Source organism: Nicotiana tabacum, chromosome 22 (genome assembly GCF_000715075.1).
Source record: "Nicotiana tabacum cultivar K326 chromosome 22, ASM71507v2, whole genome shotgun sequence".
Classification (NCBI taxonomy): domain Eukaryota; kingdom Viridiplantae; phylum Streptophyta; class Magnoliopsida; order Solanales; family Solanaceae; genus Nicotiana; species Nicotiana tabacum.
The window spans coordinates 59,192,980-59,217,596 of NC_134101.1; the positions used below are offsets into that span (position 1 = coordinate 59,192,980).

Sequence of the window (24,617 nt, forward strand, 5' to 3'; positions counted from 1 at the left end):
TTTTTACTCCACGCGTTTACAAAGAGAGGGACGCGATCGCGGAAGGTTGGTTCCCAATGAATCGCGAACGCATGGTGAAGGTTGCGTTCGCGTAGAGGAATTGGGTGTTGCAGGTTCACGCGCTTTTCTTCATCGTGGTCGCGTGATGTGTTTCACGATCGTGAACCTTGTTGGGGGCAGTGTTACGCGTTCGCATGAGGTGTTCCGCGATCGCGGAGTGTTATTTTGGACAGCAACATTTTTGTGCTTCGTGAACGCGAGGCATTTTCCGCGTTCGCGAAGAAGGAATCACTGGGCATCAGAACTTAAGTTTGAAATCGAGGGTTTATTTCATATTTCATAATTTGGACTTAAAGAGCTCGATTTGAGGTGATATTTCAAGGGATTTTCAGAGGGATTGTTGGGTTAAGAGTTCTTAACTCGATTTTGATTAAATTTCACTAATCTATCATTGATTTTATCATGTAATTAGCGATTTGGTCTGGAAAAATTGGGGAAAAGTGATAAAACTTCTTAGGCTAAAGTTTTGAGTTTTGAAAGGCGAAATGAGGTCGGATTTGAATAATTCTTGTATAGTTGGACTCGATATCGAATTGGTGTTCGAATTTTATAATTTTGGTCAGGTTCCAAGACGTAGTCCGGGGTCGACTTTTTGGAGCGATTTTTCAATTCTTTGCTAAATCATAATTTCATTATTTAAAATAGTTTTCTATAGTTATATTTATATTATGAAATAGTTTTGGCTTGATTCGAGCCGTTCAGAGTTAGAAAATCTATGGAAAGGCCTTCAAATTGATTGATTTAGCGTGAATTAAGGTAAGTGACTTGTCTAACATTATGTGTGAGAAATTGCCTTAGGATTTAGTATTGGTATGATAATTGTGACATGTGGAGGCCGTGTATGCAAGGTGACGAGTGCGTTCACGGGCTAAATATTGAGATTCCGATTTTTAGCTACGTAGTTTCCTTTTCATGCTTTAATTGAGTTACTGCAGCATGTTATAGTCACCATGTTTAGTCTAATTTCACATGTCTAGTAGCCCCTTGTTGATCTTTTTTTATTTGCTGTATTTATTTTGGTTGTTGTTTTCTTAACATGTAAAATCCTTATGTTCCTTCGTGTTGTATTAGTTGCCTTACTTCTATGTTGTTAACTTTCCGTAGGTTCTTTATTGTTTCACTTCCTTTGTCATTATCATTATATTGTTATGTCTTATATCTTATTTTTTCTTATTATCTCCAGTAAGGCCTTGGCCTGACCTCGTCACTACTCTACCGAGGTTAAGCTTGACACTTATTGGGTATCATTGTGGTCTACTCATACTAGGCTTCCGCATATGTGTTTTGTAGATACAAGCACATCGTATCAGTCCCGGTACTAGCGCGCTGAGCTTGCTTTTGGAGACTTCAAGTTACACCTACCCGTGTTCGCAAGCTTCAGAGTTCTCTTCTATCATGTTCTTCCTTATTTTCTTATATTTTTACGGACAATGATGTATAGGATTGTCCAGCACTGTATCTAGAGCTTGCGACTTACATTTTACCAGGTTTTGGGGAGTTGTACGCATTGTGTTTATAGATTCTATTTATGAAATTGTTGGAGTTTTGGGATTCTAAGTTTTATTTAATGTTTCCCATATTGTTAGACTTACCTAATCTTAGAGATTAGGTGCCGCCACGACATTCTACGTAGGGAATTTGGGGATCGTGACACGTTAACGTAAAAATAAAATGTAATATTTGTTAAATGATGAAAGTAAATGTTATCACATTGACACAATAGTTGAATTTAATATCTTTTGAATATGCACAAATGATAATTTGTAATTATATATTTCTTATGATATGAGATACAAATATATTAAATTGGGTCTCACCCGTCTATATGAATATATTTTGTCTTCTATTATTTCATCTTTATTCCTTCAAGTTTGCATTTAACCAATTTAATTCTTACTACTCTAGCTAATTTTGTTTTATTTTGTGATTTCTTTCATCGCCTTTATATTTTTATGGAAAATAATTTATGTATTCTGAGATTGTATAAACTTGAAAATTGTTTTTTACCCATATGATGAATTTGAAAAAGAATGATACTTAATTTAATATTTTCCAAAATATAGAAAAATAATTTACTTTTGAGGATTCAAATCTTTAATATTAGCTCATGCTATTTTCAATATTTAATAATGACTATATTTTTATCCAGAAATGTTTTATTCAAATGATAAATATTCGAACTTTTGCACTTTATAATTGTCGAAGCATTAATGTAACTGACATTTATCAATTATTATTATTATTTTTTCTATTATTAAATATTTTTGTAATTATTTATTTTAATTATATTTTAAATCTATAGTAATATTTATATCTAAGCAAATTATTGATCGAAGAATAAAATTAAGCAGTGGACCAATTTCACATAGATTACTCTAGCATTCACAAGTCAATTACCGAATTGGGATAAAGGATCATGCAAAATTTTTCCTCTTTCTTTAATTTTTTCTTTATTTTTTTTTACGTCACAATTTTTCACCTAAAATTTTGCATAATCAAACAATCTCTTTTGACCCAAAAAAACGTTCGATTAGAGACGATTCATATGCATAAAGATCCCAATTTTATTGGGAATCTTACGTAAATGTCACAAATAAGTCATAACTTACCAACATTCAGCCATTAATCATAAATTTACCAAAACTAGTCAAACACATATAAAATTAAAAATCCAAATAAATAAGGTTTTTCTCTTTAAGAATCGCACGCAAAGAACTCCATCCATATTTTCAAATGTGATCAGCAATATTAGATGCAAGACGGAAAGAAAATTTCATGGATGATGTAGCAAACAAGGTGATGACATACCAAAAAAAATATATATACAAGATTCCAAAAACCTATGCAAAAAATGATCTTTTTCAATGAGTATGGTTGAAATTCATTGAAAACATATAGATTAGCCAATATACAAAATTAAAGGAAGATTGGAGGCAATTTGGACTGATTTGTATCAAAATTCGTAGTTAAAATTGAGTTCGAAAAATTCTTCTACGACACATGTATCAAACATGTATCACACATATAGGTATACAAGGATATACATGTGATACCTATGTGATACAAATATGATACATATGTGATACATAGTGTGATACACATATCATTTTTTCATGTTTATCTTCTACTTCGAATTTTCAATTCAAACCACCTCAAGACTCTACCAAATCATACCAAAATTGAAATTCAAACTTAAGTTGTACCCAATCTATTCTAATAACACTCACTCAAAAGAAAGTAAAAATTTAACCTTTTTTGGCTTCAAATAACTAATTGAATAATATTGGTAACATTCAGCTAATTAGTGGCGGAGCCGCCTTATAGGAATGACACCCATTCGTGAGAAAAATATATTGTGTAGTTAGGTAAAAAAAATAAATTATATGTATATATATATAAATTTTATATATATATATATATATATATATATATATATATATATATATATATATATATATATATATATATATATATATATTGTATTGACTCCCCTTAATTTTCTGATATGTTTACTTTTATATATTTTGATACCCCTTAATAAAAATTCTGGCTCCGCCACTGTCTAAAAGTTTTATATAAAAGTCGGTTCCTTTTAGTAAAATCACAATAACATATTGTACTAATTAGTGTGTCTTTCCGATGAACAGGACGAACACTTCAATGACATTATTCCATCAAGTGCACCGCAAATCTTCCCTTTCTTCATATACGGATGTACCCTAGGACGAGTTACTAATTATACAATTCGCACATACACTTTTAGAGTACAATCAAGAATATGGAGAAATCATCACAGGAAAATCTGATACTGGTGAATCGGGAATCCGACGGGGTTGCATGGGTCACATTAAACCGACCCAAGTCCCTAAATTCCCTGACTAAGTCAATGATGGTTGATCTTGCTCGAATTTTCAAGTCCTTGGACGCGGATGATTCGGTTCGGGTCATTATACTCACCGGATCGGGTCGATCGTTCTGCTCGGGCGTTGACCTGACGGCAGCGGAGGACGTGTTTAAGGGTGACGTGAAGGATGTGGAGACTGATCCGGTGGCGCAAATGGAACGCTGTAGGAAGCCCATCATTGGGGCTATTGGGGGATTTGCTGTGACTGCTGGTTTTGAGATTTCTCTTGCTTGTGATTTGTTGGTTGCCTCTAATGATGCTAAATTCTTGGACACTCATGCAAGGTTTGTCTTATTTTTCGGAATTTTTCTTTTGCTTTTGCTATATTGATAGTAGTAGGGAAAAAAGAATGGTTTTTTTCTTCTAAATTTACTTATTTGGGCGGTTCTGTTTATGATGTTACTCTGTTGATGAAGAAACATATGATCAATGTTAGGATATATTTGGATAATGGAACTGTCGAAGCTGGATGGTGGTGATTTTTAAGAAGTGAGCTTTATTACCTTAAGTCATGCTATATTGGAGAAATTGAGACTGGATTTAGCTTGATTCTTAATTAGTAAGTTATGACTAGGCTGAATGAATTATCCCCCATACTGAGCATCTCAATTCTCAGGTTTCAATTCAACTAGTTGAGCCTTCCCATAAAAATTTTGGAAAATAAACTAATTGGCTTTTGATTCATAGCTTGATCAGTTTCTTAAGAAGCTTAGATTACACCACATAGGAGTTGGTTTTCCTGCAAAATTGTGCTTACAATTGTATCTTAACTAGTACTTCTGTATTGACAGTTAGCACCATACCACAAACTATTTAGCTTTACTACTTTTCGTTCTTGAACTTGATTTTTAAAGTATTGACTGTGCTTCAGTTTCATAGTTGATTTTAAGTTTTACTTACATAGTAGTTTAAGTTTTAAGCTTATTGTTTATGTGATCTAAAATGAAATCTCTACATTTGAACGATCATTAGTCACCTGTGGACTTTAGCCCCATGTAAGCCGCTATTAAAATGAGACAAAGTCCTTAGCTGTATAAATTCTAAGCTGAAAATTCTATTGAATACAGAGAGTTCCCGTCAGCGTCTGAGTCACAAGTTAATTGAGGCTATCAACCCCTTGAAAAACCTGATATACCTAAAGTTATAAGTGTTCATGGTATTTTCAGTTGTTCTACTTGAGTTTTAAGCTACTTAAACACTTGAACCCAATCTATATACAAGTTCTGTGATATTAATGTTAAACTTCATATGTGTTTCTAGATGATTTTCTGACAAGAGTGTCGTTGCTTTTGTGATGCAGGTTTGGGATATTTCCTTCTTGGGGTCTATCTCAGAAACTCTCTCGTGTTATTGGACCCAGCCGAGCTCGTGAAGCATCTTTAACTGCAATGCCTCTCAGCGCAGAACAAGCTGAGAGATGGGGTTTGGTAAATTATGTTGTAGACAGAAGTGAACTTTTGAAGAAAGCTAGGCAAATAGCAGAAGCCATCATCAAGAACAACCACGACCTGGTTTTGAAGTACAAGGCAGTAATCAATGATGGGTTCAAACAAGACTTGACCCGAGCCCTTGCTCTTGAGAAGGTAACAAGATCTCCTGTTTTTGTTATGGTTTACAAGCTAATTGTACATCTTGTTTGAAGCAGTGTCCATCATGTCTAATTTTAACTTATTGCCTATTATCTGAATCTAAATCTTTTAAGTATTATATTATTTGGTTACCCGGTTACATGTTGTGTTGGTTTTTGTCACGACCCAAAATTCACTAAAGGTCGTGATGGCGCCTAACATCGCCGTCAGGCAAGCCAACAATGAATGTTTAACTTAATTACTCATTTTAGTATTTTTGAAATCATAATTTTCATCAATTAAATAATAAGAAATAGAATTTACAGGGTTACTGATAATGTTTTCACAACTACAATAAAGGACAACCCATAAGCACCCCAAAATCCGGTGTCACAAGTGCATGAGCATCAACTAGGAAATGAAATAAAATACAACATCTGTCTGAGATACAAATTAGACATGAGAATACAAATAACTCTGATGGAGGCTCTGCAGGCTGCGGATCGTAACATGAAATGCAGCTCATGGTAAGTCCCCGCAATAGCCGCGCCTCTACGTCCAAAAGATCACCAGACATATATGTACCTGCTTAAAAATGTGCAGCAAGTGTAGCATGAGTACGTAAATCAACGCGTACCCAGTAAGTATCTAGCCTAACCCCAGAGAAGTAGTGACGAGGGGTCGACATCGACACTTACTAGTGGTCCAATAAGACAAATATAGTAAGGAGTAAACAGATATGGGGCGGAGTAAATAAACGAAGTTAAACAAGTGTAAATACGTGATACTGTCCTCCTCTCTACAATAGACTCAAGCTCTCAATTAGCAATTACCTCCTCAACTGAAGCATATATATATATAATGGACCTCACCAGATTGGTCGTTATAATTCAAATCAGGAAGACTCATGAATACGACAAGAGTGAGTTGCTCTAGTGGTGAGCACCCTCCACTTCCAACCAAGAGGTTGTGAGTTCGAGTCACCCCAAGAGCAAGGTGGGGAGTTCTTGGAGGGAGGGAGCCGAGGGTCTATCGGAAACAGCCTTTCTACCCCAGGGTAGGGGTAAGGTCTGCGTACACACTACCCTCCTAGACCCCACTAATGAAATTATACTGGGTTGTTGTTGTTGTTGTAAGACTCATGAATACACCGACTTCTTGTCAAATATTACACGATTTCCATTAGAGTATTTTATAGAAATGTCGAGGCGTACGGCCCAATCCCATCATAATCTGTGCACTGCCGAGGGTCGAACGACACGAACCATAGATACATATGTCATACTGCCGAGGCGAACGACCCGCTCCCATGAGAGTGTGGTACATAATCCCGTCGAGGCGAACGGCCCGATCCCATTAGAATAAGAAGCTTTGACGGGTCCTTGATCCCACTCACGAAGGAACATGTGAGTTATAAGGAGCTTTGAGGAAACTTTTCGATGAGAACGCATAACGCAGGAGAAATTCGCAAGAGGAGTACAATTATTCCGCGGCTAATCATGAAACTCGTCAAATCTCTACAATAGCAAGTCTATCACTTTACGTCTGTCTAGTTACAAGTAGTAATGCGAAGTAAAAGAATTTAATAAGCAAGTGATAACCCAAATAGTACAGTTATAGCATGGCGTGAACCTGAGTCTACCCGGACAATAATATGAATGTAGCTACGTACGGACTCTCGTCATCTCGTGCGTACGTAGCCCCCCGCAACAAGTAGCACATATCAATTACAACACCTCGGGGGTAGTTTCCCCCCTCACAGAGTTAGACATGAGACTTACCTCGCTTCGAAGTTCCATAACCGGCTCCAACGCCGCTCTAACACCTCAAACCGGTGCCTGTCGCTCCAAAACTAATCAATCAATGTGCAAATCCATAAATATATACTCTAATACTCATGATAAATCAAATTATAACTATTTTCAACTCCGTTCGAAAAATCGATAAAGCCGACCCTCGGGCCCATGTGCCCGAATTCCGAAAATTTTCGAAGATAAACATTACCCATAACATTACTAACTCAAATATATAATTTATTCCGAATTCCATGTCCTATTTCGTGGTCAAAATTCAAAATTACAAATTTCTAGGTTTTCTTCAAAATCTCACAATTTTCACCAATTTTCATGTTTAAATCCATATATAAACCAAGTATTTAACTTGTAATAGGTGGAAATCACTTACCTTGTGATGGGTGACGAAGAAGCTCCTCCAAAATCGCCCCTAGCTCGGCTCCCATAGAAGATTGAGATAAAATGAGCCAAAACCCGTTTTGGCAAACTTATACACTACCCATGCGACCCTTCTTCGCGTTCGCGAAGGCCAAATGCCACTGCCTCAAAATTCCTCTTTGCGTTCGCGTCACCTATGCCGCGTTCGCTAAGCCTCAGACCCCTGCCCCTTCGCGTTCGCGGTCCAAGAGCTGCGTTCGCGAAGGCCAACCTGCTCCAGGCCCAGCTCCCCCTTTCCTTCTACGCGTTCGCGATAGCCCCTTCGCGTAGGTTCCTCAGGCCCTTCTCTGCGTTCGCTACCCCTGTGTCGCATTCACGATGAACAAAAATCATCCGCACAAAAACCCTTCTTCGCGAACGCGGGACTCCCTTCGCGTTCGCAAAGGACAAAACCAGAACCAGCAACAGCAATAGCTAAAACAGCCAGAATTGGTCCGAAACCACTCCGAATCACACCCGAGGCCCCCGGGACCCCGTCCAATCACACCAACCAGCCCCATAACATAACACAAACTTGCTCAAGGCCTCAAATCACTTCAAACAACGTTGTTAGTTTACAGATATGTATAGTGTAGTCTTGTCCCACATTGGAAGAGGAGTACTATCTCCTTGTAGTGTATAGCTATAAATATGGACCTCTTTTATTGTATTTATCATTCAATATCAATAACATATTTTCTCCTGTGCCTTCTCACATGGTATCAAAACATTAGTGAGAAACCTGTCGATGTGCATCATTCCAACGACTTCCGGGAAGAAAGACCTCTTCGCCGTGCAATTTTCCGGCGACTTAGAAGGCTGTCCGTAAGCAAATCACTTTCTGTTGGTGTTGTGCAAAAACAAACACCACCACAAGACTCCTTGGCTCCGGCGACCAAACCCCAGTCAACCCCACCGGAAAACACACGTCCACGCGCCGGCGCGTGAGCACTGTTCCGGCTTGATTTTGAAAAAGTTCCAGTTGAACAGTAGAATCGCCTGGTAATTCCGATTCTACCCTCACTGGTTTTGTTTCATTCCGACCACTTTGAGTTTTTCAGCAGCTACAGTAGATTCCGGCGAGCTACAGTGTTTTCAGCGTGAATAGTGTTTCCGGCGCAGAACAATGTTCAGTTTTCCTGCTGTAAACAGTGTTTTTCAAGCTACTTCTTCAGTTTTCTCACAGGAGTTACTTATTTCCACTATTTCAAGTTAACCCTACTACTACAAATTGTAGCGACATGGGAACTGATGCTTTGAATAGTCGGATGGTTTCTTTAGCAGATTATATCGAGTTCCTTTACAAAGTATGTAAGCAGACATCTCGTAGCGACATGGGAACCGATGTTTTGAATAGTCGGATGGTTTCTTTAGCATATTATATTGAGTTCCTTCAGTACAAAGCATGTAAGCAGACATCTTCTGATATAGCTTCTGTTGTTCAAACATGTAATAATGTGACTTGTTTCTCACAATCTTCATCCTCTGAGTCTTGGGTCATTGATTCAAGTGCATCAGATCATATTTCTGGTAACAAATCTCTTTTCACTACTATTTCGTATTCTCAATCTCTTCCAAAAGTCACAATGGCCAATGGGTCTCAAACCATGGTAACAACAATAGGTCAAGCAAGTCCAATTCCTTCCTTACCTTTAGATTCAGTCCTTTATGTTCCCAATAGTCCTTTTAATCTCATAGCTGTTAGTCGCTTAGCCAAATCATTTAAATGTGCTGTTTTATTTCTTGATGACCATGTTTTTATACAGGAACGCAGTACGGGGCGGATCATTGATACCGGGCGTGAATCAAACAGACTTTATTACCTTATCCTTGCTAAATCACATGGACTCACATCTTGTCTTCCTTCTACAACTTGTCCTATTACTGATTCACCAGATTTATTACATAAACGGTTGGGACATCCCAGTTTGTCAAAACTTCAGAAAATGGTATCTGGTTTATCTCATTTGTCAGCTCTAGAGTGTGAGTCATGTCAGCTCGGTAAGCATACTCGCTCCCATTTCACTCGGCGTCTTGCGTTTACTTTAGTCCATTCAGATGCTTGGGGTCCTAGTCGGGTCATTTCCACCTTGGGATTCCGCTATATTGTCAGTTTCATTGATGATTATTCCATGTGCACTTGGATATTTTTGATAAAAAATCGATCTGAGCTGTTTTCTATTTTCCAGACCTTCCACGCTGAAATTCAAAATCAATTTGGGGTTTCTATTCGCACATTTCGTAGTGATAATGCCCGAGAGTATTTGACTTCCCATTTCAACATTTTATGAAATCTCATGGGATTATTCATCAAACATGTTGTCCGTACACATCTAAACAAAATGGGGTAGCTGAAGGAAAGAATAGACATCTTATTGAAACTGCTCGTACCCTACTCATACAATCTCATGCTCCGTTGCGTTTTTGGGGGGATACAGTTATTACATCTTGCTATCTTATTAATCGTATGCCATCTTCAGCTATCCAGAACCAAGTTCCATTCTCTGTCATGTTTCACCACTTACCTTTGTTTTCCCTTCCACCTCATATCTTTGGAAGCACTTGTTTTGTCCATAACCTTACTCCAGGAACAAATAAGTTAGCTCCTCGTGCTCTTAAGTGCGTATTTCTGAGTTTCTCGAGAACACAAAAGGGGTATCGATGCTACTCTCCTGACCTCCAGTGGTACCTTATGTCCGCTGATGTTACCTTCTTTGAAACCCAATCATACTTCACAGGTTCAGGTTATCACTTAGATATTTCTGAGGTACTACCAGTTTCATCTTTTGGAGATTCAGTCACTCCAGCTCCACCACCTACAGCTCCTGTTGTAGCTCCACCACCTATAGCTCCAATTCCATCACCTACAGCTCCAGTTGTAGCTCCACCAACTATAGCTCCAGTTCCTCCACATAATCCAGTTCAACTTCTACAGCTCCACCACTCTTGACTTATCATCGTTGTCCACATCCAGCATTAGGCCCGGGTAATTCACGCCCTGTATCAGATTCTGCACCTACTGCGGACTTGTCTCCTCTTAGTCAACCAATTGCACTCCGCAAAGGTGTTCGATCCACACTTAATCTTAATCCCCAATATGTCGGTTTAAGTTATCATCGCCTGTCGTCATCTCATTATGCTTTTATATCTTCTTTGTCCACTGTTTCTATCCCTAAGTCTACAGGTGAGACACTATCTCATCCAGGATGGCGACATGCTATGATTGATGAGATGTCTGCTTTACATGCGAGTGGCACTTGGGAGCTTGTTCCTCTTCCTGTAGGTAAGTCTGTTGTTGGTTGTCGTTGGGTTTATGCAGTCAAAGTCGGTCCGGATGGCCAGGTTGATCGGCTTAAGGCACGTCTTGTTGCAAAAGGATATACTCAGATTTTTGGGCTTGATTATAGTGATACTTTCTTTCCCGTGGCTAAAGTAGCATCTGTTCGTCTCTTTTTGTCCATGACTGATGTACGTCATTGGCCTCTTTATCAGTTAGACATTAAGAATGCTTTTCTCTACGGAGATCTTGAGGAAGAAGTTTATATGGAGCAACCATCTGGTTTTGTTGCTCAGGGAGAGTTTAATGGTTGTGTTTGCAGATTGCGCAGGTCACTATATGGTTTGAAACAGTCCCCTCGAGCTTGGTTTGGTAAGTTCACCACAATTATTCAGGAGTTCGGCATGACTCGTAGTGAGGCTGATCACTCTGTGTTTTATCGGCATTTTGCTCCTAATCTGTGTATTTATCTAGTGGTTTATGTTGATGATATTGTTATTACTGGCAATGATAAGAATGGTATTACTAATCTGAAGCAACATCTCTTTTAGCACTTCCAGACTAAGGATCTGGGCAGATTGAAGTATTTTCTAGGTATTGAGGTCGCTCAGTCTAGCTCAGGTATTGTTATTTCACAGCGGAAGTATGCCTTAGACATTCTTGAGGAGACTGGAATGATGGGTTGCAGACCTATTGACTCTCCTATGGATCCGAATACTAAGCTTCTGCCTGGACAGGGGGAGCCTCTTAGAGACCCTACGAGATATAGGAGGTTGGTTGGCAAATTGAATTACCTCACAGTGACTAGACCTGACATTTCTTTTCCGGTGAGTGTTCTAAGTCAGTTTATGGATTCTCCCTATGATAGTCACTGGGATGCAGTTGTTCGTATTCTTCGGTATATAAAGTCAGCTCCAGGCAAAGGATTACTATTCGAAGATCGATGCCACGAGCAGATTGTTGAGTATACAGATGCTGATTGGGCAGGATCACTTTTTGATAGACGTTCTACGTTTGGATATTGTGTTCTAGCAGGAGCTAATTTGGTCTCGTGGAAGAGCAAGAAACAGAATATAGTTGCTCGATCTAGCGCCGAAGCCGAATATCGGGCCATGGCTATGGCGACGTGTGAGTTAGTTTGGGTCAAACAGTTGCTCAAGGAGTTAAAGTTCGGAGAAATCAGCAAGATGGAACTAGTGTGTGATAACCAAACTGCTCTTTATATTGTGTCAAATCCGGTGTTCCATGAGAGGACTAAACATATTGAGATCGACTGTCACTTTGTCAGAGAAAAAATATTTTCTGGTTCTTGTATTAGCTACATGTGTAACAAGTTCGGTACATATGATGTGTATGCACCGGCTTGAGGGGAGTGTTAGTTTACAGATATGTATAGTGTAGTCTTGTCCCACATTGGAAGAGGAGTAATATCTCCTTGTAGTGTATAGCTATAAATATGGACCTCTTGTATTTTTTTTATCATTCAATATTAATAACATATTTTTTCCCGTGCCTTCTCACAAACGTCAAATCTACAAGTTGCGCATCGATTCAAGCTTAATGAACCACTGAACTCTTAACTTCCACATTCGATGCCAAAACCTATCAAATCACGTCCGATTGACCTCAAATTTTGCACACAAGTCACATTTGACATTACGGGCCTACTCCAACTTCCGGAATCAGAATCCGACCCCGATATCAAAAAGTCCACTCCCGGTCAAACTTCCAAAAAAACCTCAACTTCCAACTTCCGCCAAATGACCCCAAAATGACCTACAGACCTCCTAATCCACACCCGGACACGCTCCCAAGGTCAGAATCACCATACTGAGCTATTCCCAGGCTCAGAATTCCAAACAAACATCGATTACATTAAAATACACTTCAACCCAAATTTATGAAATTTTTCCAAAATGCCAACTTTCCAAAATAGGCGCCAAAACGCTCCCGGGTAATCCAAAACCCGATCCGGACATACGCCCGGGTCCAAAATCATCATACGAACCTATTGGAACCTTCAAATCCCGATTCCGGGGTTGTTTACTCAAAAGTCAAACCTTAGTCAATTCCGATCACGTGTACAAGTCATAATACATAAAGTGAAGTTACGCAAGGCTTCAAACCGCCGAACGACGCACTAGAGCTCAAAATGACCGGTCGGGTCGTTATATTCTCTACCACTTAAACATACGTTCGTCCTCGAACGTGCTAAGAACTGCTCCGGAATTGTCCAAAATCACTTTTTAACACCTCGTGCACCTACCCGTGCCACCATAACCGATTAGAGCACATTAGCTCGAGCCAGACTGAAGATCCTTCCTGCTACCTTAGCTAGCAAACTTTAGAGCCAAATTCCAACATCCGGAGTTTCTCCACGATACCATATTCTGACACACGAACACCGTATAAATCACCAGACACTGAACCCAGCGTGACCATGCTCCTCCGCTGAAATTACACCATGCACCACATAACTCATTTGCCCAAGGCAATCTTCCCCAAGCACAACGGCTGAAATTTCCACTGACCCGAAGCCCGTAGTATACCTCATAACATATATAAGCCCTGCTTCAACTCTCGCAATATTGCCACGACGGAAGAGATTTGTAGAAACTCATAACCATCTACCGAATCACAAATCATAGAGTTCCTAACGAAGATGCATTACTTCATTCTGAACTGAACAACGATATTTGCTCTTTAATATACCTTATATTAATCCGGTCGCACTGATCACATGTCCAATAATCTCGTCTCACCCAGTACAAGCTGCTCAGGTAATAAGCCACCTCAGACACTGCCAAAACTCTCATATGATGCCACAATGTGCCAACAAGCTACAAACTCGAATGTGATACATAAGGAAAATGAACTTCGGAAAGAACTACTCAACCCACGTAACTAATTAAACAACCGAAAAGATGTTATGAACCTTACTCAGAAAATGAGAAACAAAACACACAAGAATAAATATAGGGAACTGTACTCAACATTACACTGTTGCGGCGTGCAACCCGATCCACACATGATACCGTTGCGGCGTGCAACCCGATCCAACCATGATACCCGTGGCGGCGTGCCACCCGATCCAAACATAATAATCTATAAGGAAATACCTATCGAGCCATAATGCTCATACCTACGAAATACCCAAATGTCGACCACAAACATGCCAAGTGTATAATATCATCCCTGGGGAGACAGGTAGCGCTAAGGTGCAATAAATGACCGGCATCTCGAGAGCCATCATGTTCTCACAACACCACAAACTACATGGGATCTCGATACGAGTGCGACTAATCATACCGTCTCACAACCCACATGGCACAATAGAGATTGCACGGAATAGCTGATGACAAAAATAACATCCAAGGTCCGAAGACCCCTCCGTAAGCAATGCTATGCTGACATGAACACATCCGGCCTGATATAGAGCGCACATTCACATCTAGATCCATCCACGAACCTCAAGGCGATTCTGATCGTACCGCACTGGGCTAAGAACCTTCCAAGGATCCACAACAACCCTACTCATGACACATAAGAACAGCCGTCCAATCCGGAACAAACTTCCACAGTTCACAACCAAATGAATAGAGCGCCTCCCAGGCCTAAGCTCTCACATTAGCGATAGTACCATAATCTCCATACTTGGTTTCAATCTTCAATCAATCAAGTGACTACATGTCATACTTATACAATCTTCCCGTGGGATACGCTCTCACGACCTCCCGCACCAGGTAACAAAGTCTGCATATCCATACCACCGGCCATACAATGCTGTAAAGCGAATCGAGAATCCGCAAATCAGTACACAAAGCCTCTTACACAGGACACCGATCTCAGGTGACACTAAAGACAATACCAGCTTACTCTAAACATCTGAATTCTTTCCTGCTTATCCGAGCTCGTAATATTCTTGTCTACACCGAACCGCAACCTTGATCCTCAACTTCCAATTCTCATGCCGCTCACTGCACCTAACATGTCAATACGCGAGAGTACAAGAATTCCATCATAACTCCTGAACCACTAATAGAATAAACACTCCATCATATAGAAACCTTTCACTTAACTCATTTCAGGAGAACCATTGCAACACACGACTAAATTCCCATAACCGTTCCCATAACCGCAGAACACGCGACTAGATTCCCATAACCGTTCCCATAACCGCAGAAAATACAATCCCCAAGTAGTAGTCTAAACCACCATAACTCTTCCAGGATCCATCTACACATAACATGCCATTATAATCGAATACCTCCAAATAAATCAAATTACGGCGGCCGTCAAGCCTCGCACGTACCGCCACAAATCACCTGCATAACTTAACACGCTAAAGAAACTGATCATTGCCACCATCATGCCGATTCAACCATTGCTAATCGAACCAACTTCTTCTAATTTACTCTGGACTTGCCTTAGAAATAATAATAGCTCCATTCAAAATATAACGAACCCAATCCGCACTCATCCTGAGTGACCCTATTTTACGAGACCACGATGCCTTAAAACCCACGAACTAACTCATACCCTCCTTGTGCGCACATTCGCATCTTCAACTGGTACACCCATTCTGATAATTCCTCTACGAATCCGAAGTTATTTTCTCCCATTCCTCCAATGCTACACCGCAGACCGATGATAACATAGAACACTCCAAGCCCCTTTCATAATCCACTGCAGAAGCTCGATACTTAACCATACCACAGACCCGAAATCCGTAGGCACCACACTTTAATTTTTGAACCCACTAGGACCGTTGTTGAGAGTCACCCACTCTGACTTGTCCCCGAATATAATCAAACTCCAAGGACCTGCTAGCACATGAACACCCTCTCAAAGAAGCAACCGGCTGAATTCGTTTCCTTGTACATCACATCCACACAAAGCATAGACTTTGAGTCTTCCCAAAACCTGAACATGAACCGATAAGGCCAAGTATATCACACATTCCTCAAATCCTTTGCTCAAATCATCACTGATGTTTTCTTTCCTTAGTCGTAATAACCCACCAATACACCGATAACCAGAAACCGCACAAGTAGACAACCACGCAATCCAATCATAGACGGTGGAGCTCTCCCACTCAGCTTGAAGCTACAATTACATAACCGTGGGACCCACCGAGATTCCTTCCCCATTGACATCAGCTGAAAGTCCAACAATACATTCCAAACTCGAAGTCATGTTGCATCTGTGGACCTAGTCACTGTCCATCATGAATTCCCAAATGGCTCCAAACTTTCCTCAAGGCGTGTGGCTATCCTACCACAGAACCCATATGCTACTCTGCCACTCTCCCACTTTGGTTAAACCCTCTCCTTTAAGCAACTCCTTGACTTCTGCTTTTCATACTTGACCTTCTAGCAATTCAACCACCGCAAAACACCTCCCACATGTCCTTCCTCGTCCTTCGCTGCCCAATTGTTGCCTCAAATCCGAATCCATCTCTGTAACACTTGAGCTAATAAATTGCCACAAACTCCAAGCCTCCTAGAAGATCATCCTTCTCGAGCCATCAACATTAGAAATACCCATTTGATTCCGAAATCGCTACACTCCGCCATCTCGGACAATCGCTTCTCCAACACCATTTCACACTACCCTGCCCCGAAGGCAAATTGAGAAGACCATAACTCCGGCGAACCTTAACGCGACGATGACACCACATCACAATTGAGAATTCTACCACGCTCGAAAATATCAAGTCTCGTTACTCCATTATCCCAAACTTGAACATTTATAGTCCGATTGACTTTCCTCCGTTGGAAATAAAATGCTGAACCTCCGAATCATGCACTGAGAAAAACCTCCTTTCAAGTCATTCACTGCCCCGACACATAGACAAACACCCTACCTTTACACGAACACAGTGCGATAACAACGTCTGAACATCATAGCAACCTGCGCGTAGCCTTGAAACCATCGAAAATACAGTTACTGAGCTGAAATAATAGAACCTCCTTCCACAAGAAGACAATAATAACCTGCTCGAATGTGCAGGGAGAAACACCTTGCTCCCCGTCTGTAGTACCACTGCAACTCCTCGATGCCCAAATGACACGAGCGCTGAACATCGTATGAGAATGAGTAGGAAGGATATAAAGGCATAAGCCTCAAAGGAATCAAATCGCAGGATGAGGAATCAAGAAGATAAGTGCTCCTAAAAGCCCTGTAGGCTCTCGAAGATAAGTACAGACGTTTCCGTACCGATCCGCGAGCCTCTACTAGACTTTCTCATGACTCGTGAGACCTAAGTGAACCTAATGCTCTGATACCAAGCTGTCACGACCCAAAATCCACTAGAGGCCGCGATGGCGCCTAACATTGCCGTCAGGCAAGCCAACAGTGAATGTTTAATTTAATTACTCATTTTAGTATTTTTGAAATCATAATTTTCATCAATTAAATAATAAGAAATAGAATTTACAGGGTTACTGAGAATGTTTTCACAACTACAATAAAGGACAACCCATAAGCACCCCCAAAACCCGGTGTCACAAGTGCATGAGCATCAACTAGGAAATAAAATAAAATACAACATCTGTCTGAGATACAAATAACTCTGATGGAGACTCTGCAGGCTGCAGATCGTATCATAACATGAAATGCTGCTCACGGTAAGTCCCCGCAATAGTTGCGTCTCTACGCCAATAGATCTCCAGACATATATATACATGCACAAAAATGTGCAGTAAGTGTAGCATGAGGACGTAAATCAACGCGTACCCAGTAAGTATCTAACCTAACCCCAGAAAAATAGTGACGAGGGGTCGACATCGACACTTACTAGTGGTCCAATAAGACAGATACAGTAAGGAGTAAACAGATATGGGGCGGAGTAAATAAACGAATTTAAACAAGTGTAAATACGTGATACTGTCCTCTCTACAATAGACTCAAGCTCTCAATTAGCAATTACCTCCTCAACCGGAGCATATATATATACAATGGACCTCACCAGATATGTCGTCATAATTCAAATCAGGAAGACTCGTGAATACACTGACTTCTTGTCAAATATTACGCACGATTTCCATGAGAGTATTTTATATAAATGTCGAAGCGTATGGCCCGATCCCATCATAATCTGTGCACTGCCGATGGTCGTATGGCATGAACCATAGATACATTTGTCATACTGCCGAGGCGAACGATCCGCTCTCATGAGAGTGGTATATAATCCTGCCGAGGCGAACTGCCCGATCCCATTAGAATAAGAAGCTTTGACGGGTCCTTGACCCCACTCACGAAGGAACATGTGAGTTATAAGGAGCTTTGAGGAAACCTTTCGATGAGAACGCATAACGCGGGAGAAATTCGGAAGAGGAGTAATTATTCCGCGGGTAATCATGAAACTCGTCAAATCTTTACAATAGCAAGTCTGTCACACTAGCAATTATTCCGTATAGTCTCAAGTAGTAATGCGAAGTAAAAGAATTTAATAAGCAAGTGATAACCCAAATAGTACAGTTATAGCATGGCGTGAGCTTGAGTCTACTCGGATAATAACATGAATGTAGCTACGTACGAACTCTCGTCACCTCGTGCGTACGTAGTCCCCCGCAACAAGTAGCACATATCAATTACAACACCTAGGGGATAGCCTCACAGAGTTGGACATGAGACTTACCTCGCTCCGAAGTTCCATAACCGGCTCCAATACCGTTCTAACACCTCAAACTGGTGCCCGTCGCTCCAAAACTAGTCAATCAATGTGCAAATCCATAAATATATACTCTTAACACATTATAAATCAAATTATAACAATTTTCAACTCCGTTCGAAAAATCGATAAAGCCGACCCTCAGGCTCACGTGCCCGGATTCCGAAAATTTTCGAAGATAAACATTACCCATAACATTACTAACTCAAATATGTAATTTATTCCAAATTCCATGTCCTATTTCGTGGTCAAAATCCAAAATTACAAATTTCTAGGTTTTTTTCAAAATCTCACAATTTTCACCAATTTTCATGTTTAAATCCATGTATAAACCAAGTATTTAACTTGTAATAGGTGAGAATCACTTACCTTGTGATGGGTGACGAAGAAGCTCCTCCAAAATTGCCCCTAGCTCGGCTCCCATGGAAGATTGAGATAAAATGAGCAAAAAATCGTTTTGGCAAACTTATACATTGCCCAGGCGACCCGTCTTCGCGTTCGCGTGAAACGCCTCGCGTTCGCGAAGGCCAAATGCCACTGCCTCAAAATTCCTCTTCGCGTTCGCGTCACCTACGCAACGTTCGCGAAGCCTCAGACCCCTGCCCCTTCGCGTTCGCGGTCCAAGAGCTGCGTTCGCGAAGGCCAACCTGCTCCAGGTTCGCGATCGCCCCTTCGCGTTTGCGTAGGTTCCTCAGGCCCTTCTCCGCGTTCGCGACCCCTGTGTCGCGTTCGCGATGAACAAAAATTAACCGCCCAAAAACCCTTCTTTGCTAACGCGGGACTCCCTTCGCGTTCGCGAAGGACAACCAAAACCAGCAACAGCAGCAGCCAAAACAACCAGAATTGGTCCGAAACCACTCCGAATCACACCCGAGGCTCTCGGGACCCCGTCCAATCACACCAACGAGTCCCATAACATAACACAAACTTGCTCGAGGCCTCAAATCATATCAAACAACGTCAAATCTACAAGTCGTGCATCGATTCAAGCTTAATGAACCATTGAACTCCTAACTTCCACATTCGATGCCAAAACCTATCAAATCACGTTCGATTGACCTCAAATTTTGCACATAAGTCACATTTGACATTACAGACCTACTCCAACTTTCGGAATCGGAATCCGACCCCGATATCAAAAAGTCCACTCCTGGTCAAACTTCCAATAGAACCTCAACTGCTAACTTTCGCCAAATGACCCCAGAATGACCTACAGACCTCTAAATCCCCATCCGGACGCGCTCCTTAGACCAGAATTACCATACGGAGCTATTCTCATGCTCAGAATTCCAAACGGACATCGATAACATTAAAATACACTTCAACTCAAATTTATGAAATTCTTCCAAAATGTCAACTTTCCACAATAGGCGCCGAAACGCTCCCGGGTCGTCCAAAACCCTATCCGGACATACGCATGAGTCCAAAATAATCATACGAACCTGTTGGAACCTTTAAATTCCGATTCCGAGGTCGTTTACTCAAAAGTCAAACCTTAATCAATTCCGATCACGTGTACAAGACATAATACCTGAAGTGAAGTTACTCAAGGGCTCAAACCGCCTAACGACGTGCTAAAGCTCAAAACGAATGGTCGAGTCGTTACAAATACCAATTAGAAAGAAAGGGAAGTACTCTGGAAAAACAGTCTATCGCTCCTTCCTAGTACCCATAGCCCCATCCACCCTCCAGTTCTCTCACCGGAAAAAAAAATGACCTCGCGAAATACCAGATAAGAACCCATCCAACAGCCCTTGAAGGAAAAAGATAGCTGAGATTGAAATAGGGGGAAAGGGAGAACCAATTCAGGTGGTTGCACCTTTTTAAAGTTAATCCTAAATCATGCATGAAGAATCTGATATTTGTCTAACATCAAGATCGATGGTTGATTATTAGTCTCTGGTGTAACTATTCCCTACGGTGTTCATACTCTCAAATGTACTAATTCACCTTACATTGTGAAGTTGGCGGTTGCTTCTGTATTACAAGTCCATACAATATCTTGTCGCACTGCTCTCTCTCTCTCTCTCTCTCTGCTTCTTTTTCTTGGTCGTGTTGCTTGTCTTGTGAAATCTTCTAGCTGCAGAGAACTGTTGACGAGATAAAATAAAAAAGGGAAAAATGGATGTCTGAGTATCCAAGTTACTCTCCAACTTAAGTGATCCACTTAATCTTGTTAGTTCACCTCTTCTGGATGCGTTGAGGTTGTTATCGTCAGAGTGCCGTGTCAAAAATTAGAAACTAATGAATACTTGTACAAAATCTTGCAATTACCATGTAGTTGCACTACCTGCAACTTAATATACTGATGTGTGTGCTTTATTGTCATTTCCAGGAGAGGGCACACGAGTATTACGATGGAATGTCCAAGGATCACTTTAAGAAACTGCAAGAGTTCATTGCTGGTCGGAGTTCAAGCAAACCTTCCTCAAAATTATAGATTTTTCATGTTGTTCTGCTTTTGAAATAAACTAGTCTACGCGCACGTTTATTGAGAAATTTCAAGTAAAAGTAAATATTACTTTGTTTGTCTCATTTTACATGGCACTGTATTGATCAAACGCTAAGAAAGATGTTATTCTATTTTCAGTAGAGTGACGATCTTGTCAACAAGGCACAACCATGGTCAACCATTTTACACACTCCGTCTTCTTTGTGACATGACATTGTTAAGGTTTTGTATTACGCCCTATAATTTCTTCCACGGTTTACTGATTTTGATAATTTTTTGCTCACTTTAGTCTTAAATAGGATAAGCGGTCGTTGTAAATATAATCCGGTCTAAAAGTCTGGAATCGAATATCCGGTCTAAAAGTCCGGAATCGAATCCTACATAGAACTAAGATTTAGCAATAACTGTTCACTATCAAGAATGTGATTCTTATTTTAAACTAATTAACTAGCAACTATTAAAAGCAGTAAAAAATATTAATTAGGAAGAGACAAGATTAAGAAGGCCTAGAGTTATGAATTTTTCAATTGTCAGAATCTTTCTCGCTATGTTTCCTACAATTTCGCCTTAAGTATTCTCTACTGATCGTGAGCATTTCAGGTGTGGTAATTTTCTCTCGAGCAACTAAAATAATTTACTAGACATATTTTCCCAAACTACGCTAGCTGATACTATCTTACCGCTCATTATGACGTCAAGGCTTTGTTATTCCTAAACTCACCTTTAAACCAGTCGTATTGATTCCTCACATACGTTAGGAGTAACGTTTAACAACCACCTAAATGTATCCTTTTCCAAGTAATACATAATAAATAGGAACAATCACTCGATGGCCATTCAATCAACTAATATAAGCACGTAGTTAACCAAATAGAGAAATCCAAAGGCTAAGTTACATAAAAACGTAACAAAAATTTATCCTACAAAAGATTCCATCAAAACCTTAGATAAGAAATTAGTTATTCATAATAGTACGTAAAACTACAATACTAAAATTCATAACCATGGAAAATAGGAAGAAAGAGGGAAAATGTGAAGTTGAATCCTTCTCCTTGTTCCAAGCGTGTTCTTGCCTCTCGAAAGTCTTCATCTTCCTCCAAAGTAGCGTCTCCCCTCAAAAGGACATTTTAGGATGTATTTATATCCATTAGGGTTTGTATGTGCGGGTTTAACACTTCTACTTCGAATTGGAAACGCTGGGGGTGCGTCTGGATGCGCGACCCAGACCGCTCTCAGTTGTTGTATTCTTCTGCTCCGGTCCCGGTCTTGTATGTCCGAAACTTTTTTCTTTAACTATTTTTTCACCAATTTTGCTCCTATTTGATCCTTTTTTCGCGCAAGTTTATTTCTACACATAAGAAACACGTAATGAGCATATTTTCACTTTAAAAACCATGTGATCTCCCATAACTCACATAAGAAATAATATACAAACATACTAAAAAACATGCACTTTTCATCATTTATTATTCTCCTCAAAATAAGAGGATTTAGCTAGCATTTAGACATAGAATTGATTAAAACTTGAAAAAAGAGTTTTTGAAATTGTGTTGAAAACTAATTTTTGAATATTGAAGTTGTATTTGGACATATATTTTATTTGAAGAAAAGTTGAAGTTTTGTGAGTGGAAGAAAAATTTTCACCCAAAAACTATCATAAATCAGTTTTTGGGAACTTGAAAATTTTTGAATTATTTTTCCCAAAATAATTCAAACAATGTTTCAATTTTTTTTTTGAACAAATGAAGCAAAAATCTATGGCCAAACGGGAGTGAAAAGCCTGAATTGAAATTCCAACAATTTTATTCTTAACTACAATCTTAAGCAGTAGCAATTAGAGAGTAAAGCAGAAGTTGATTGAGGTACTTATATCCATTATTATAAAATTAACATACAATCTTAAGCATTAGCAATTAAGGAGCAAAGCATAAGTTGATTGAGGTACTTATATCCATGATTATAATATTTACGGACAATAGTTGATGGTTTGGATCAACTATGGTACAAATATTCCTCTTGATAATAATATTTGAGAAAATTGTATTTAAAATATGGTTAATTTTTCTTACACTTTATTTGGGATTGAAGAGTTTGTTTTTGCTGTAAGGAAGAGTTTAAGTTTTTTTTTTGTTCTTTGCCTTTGATTTACAAACATTTTTAAACATCTCTAATTATGATTATTGGGACATTTTTAGTCTTTGAATATGTCAAAGACTGTATTAAAATGTATAAGGAATTGATGCCCAAACTAAGACCAAAATATAAATCAATTCATATTCAAACTTTGAATCGATCATTGAAGGAAGTATTATTTTGATACGTTAAGGTTGAGGATGTAGGAAACAATGTTTCCATCTTGTTTTCCCATGCTTATTTTTACTTTTAATTATTTTGGAGGTTTAGAAGAAGCTTAATTAGGAGAATGACAAGTGAAACCGAACTTTTATCTGTAGGGTTACCATTCAATCTTGCGAAAATTACCTAAATTGTCACTCTATAAACTTTCCCAACCAAAAATAGCCCAAAATAAAATATCTACTAGAAAAGGCCCAAATGTCATTTTGGGCCCAAATTGATTCAATTAATGTTGTATCCATTATTTTTGTAATACAGACACCGAGTTTTCACTCTCTCTCTCTCTCTCTCTCTCTCTCTCTCTCTCTCTCTCTCTCTCTCTCTCTCTCTCTCTCTCTCTCTCTCTCTCTCTCTCTCTCTCTCTCTCTCTCTCTCTCTCTCTCTCTCTCTCTCTCTGCAAGTGCAAGCCAAAATTGCTGAAATTGACGACAAAACAAGAAACATTTGCGGTTATTTTCTTCTGATTCCAGGTAATTTGGAGTAGAAAATCTCTTGTTTTGTATATTTTTTCGGATTGCGTGTGCTTTTGGAGAAGTGATTTTTTTTTTAGGCTTTTGCGACTGAATTGTTTAGTTAGAGTTCATCGTATGTATATGTTATAAACGATTTTGTTAGTTTTGGTCGAGTTTTGTATCAATTTCTTCACAAAATTTTGTAACCGTTTGTTCGTATAATATTTTTAAAATTTTTTCTCATTGAACCTAGTTTCAATTGTGAAACAGAGCAATATGACAAGACAAACTCCTTCGATGAGTTCATTACCTTATTCAAAGTCGGTTTCGAATGAGAAATCGAGCAACCTGAGAAGAGAAACTAGGTCGATGAGTTTATCTCCTCATTCAACCTCGGTTTTAGTTGAGAAATCGATTGACGAACGAAATATGGGAAGACAAAATCGTTCTGACAGTGTTAAAGTGTTAGAATCTCGAAAGGATGTTGTTGGGCAATCAGAGAAAAAGAAGAGCAAAAGGGTTAGAGTGGATGGTGTTGAAGGTAAGAGAAAACGTGTCGTGGAGGACGAAGTGAATATGGGTGTCAAACCAAAAAAAAGTAAGATTCAGAAGGCAGAAAAAGTAAAAATTCCTGACAAAGTTTGTAAGGTACATACAATTTCAG

General features: G+C 39.5%; 1 protein-coding gene across 1 annotated transcript; it reads left to right on the forward strand.

Moving 5' to 3' along the window:
• Positions 1–3,706: 3,706 nt before the first annotated feature.
• Positions 3,707–21,334, forward strand: LOC107823313 (putative enoyl-CoA hydratase 1, peroxisomal). The gene is made up of 3 exons (XM_075244330.1): positions 3,707–4,248; positions 5,265–5,547; positions 21,030–21,334. Exons 1-3 carry the CDS (start codon positions 3,839–3,841, stop codon positions 21,132–21,134), a joined length of 798 nt encoding a protein of 265 aa, XP_075100431.1. The 5' UTR covers positions 3,707–3,838; the 3' UTR covers positions 21,135–21,334.
• Positions 21,335–24,617: the final 3,283 nt, after the last annotated feature.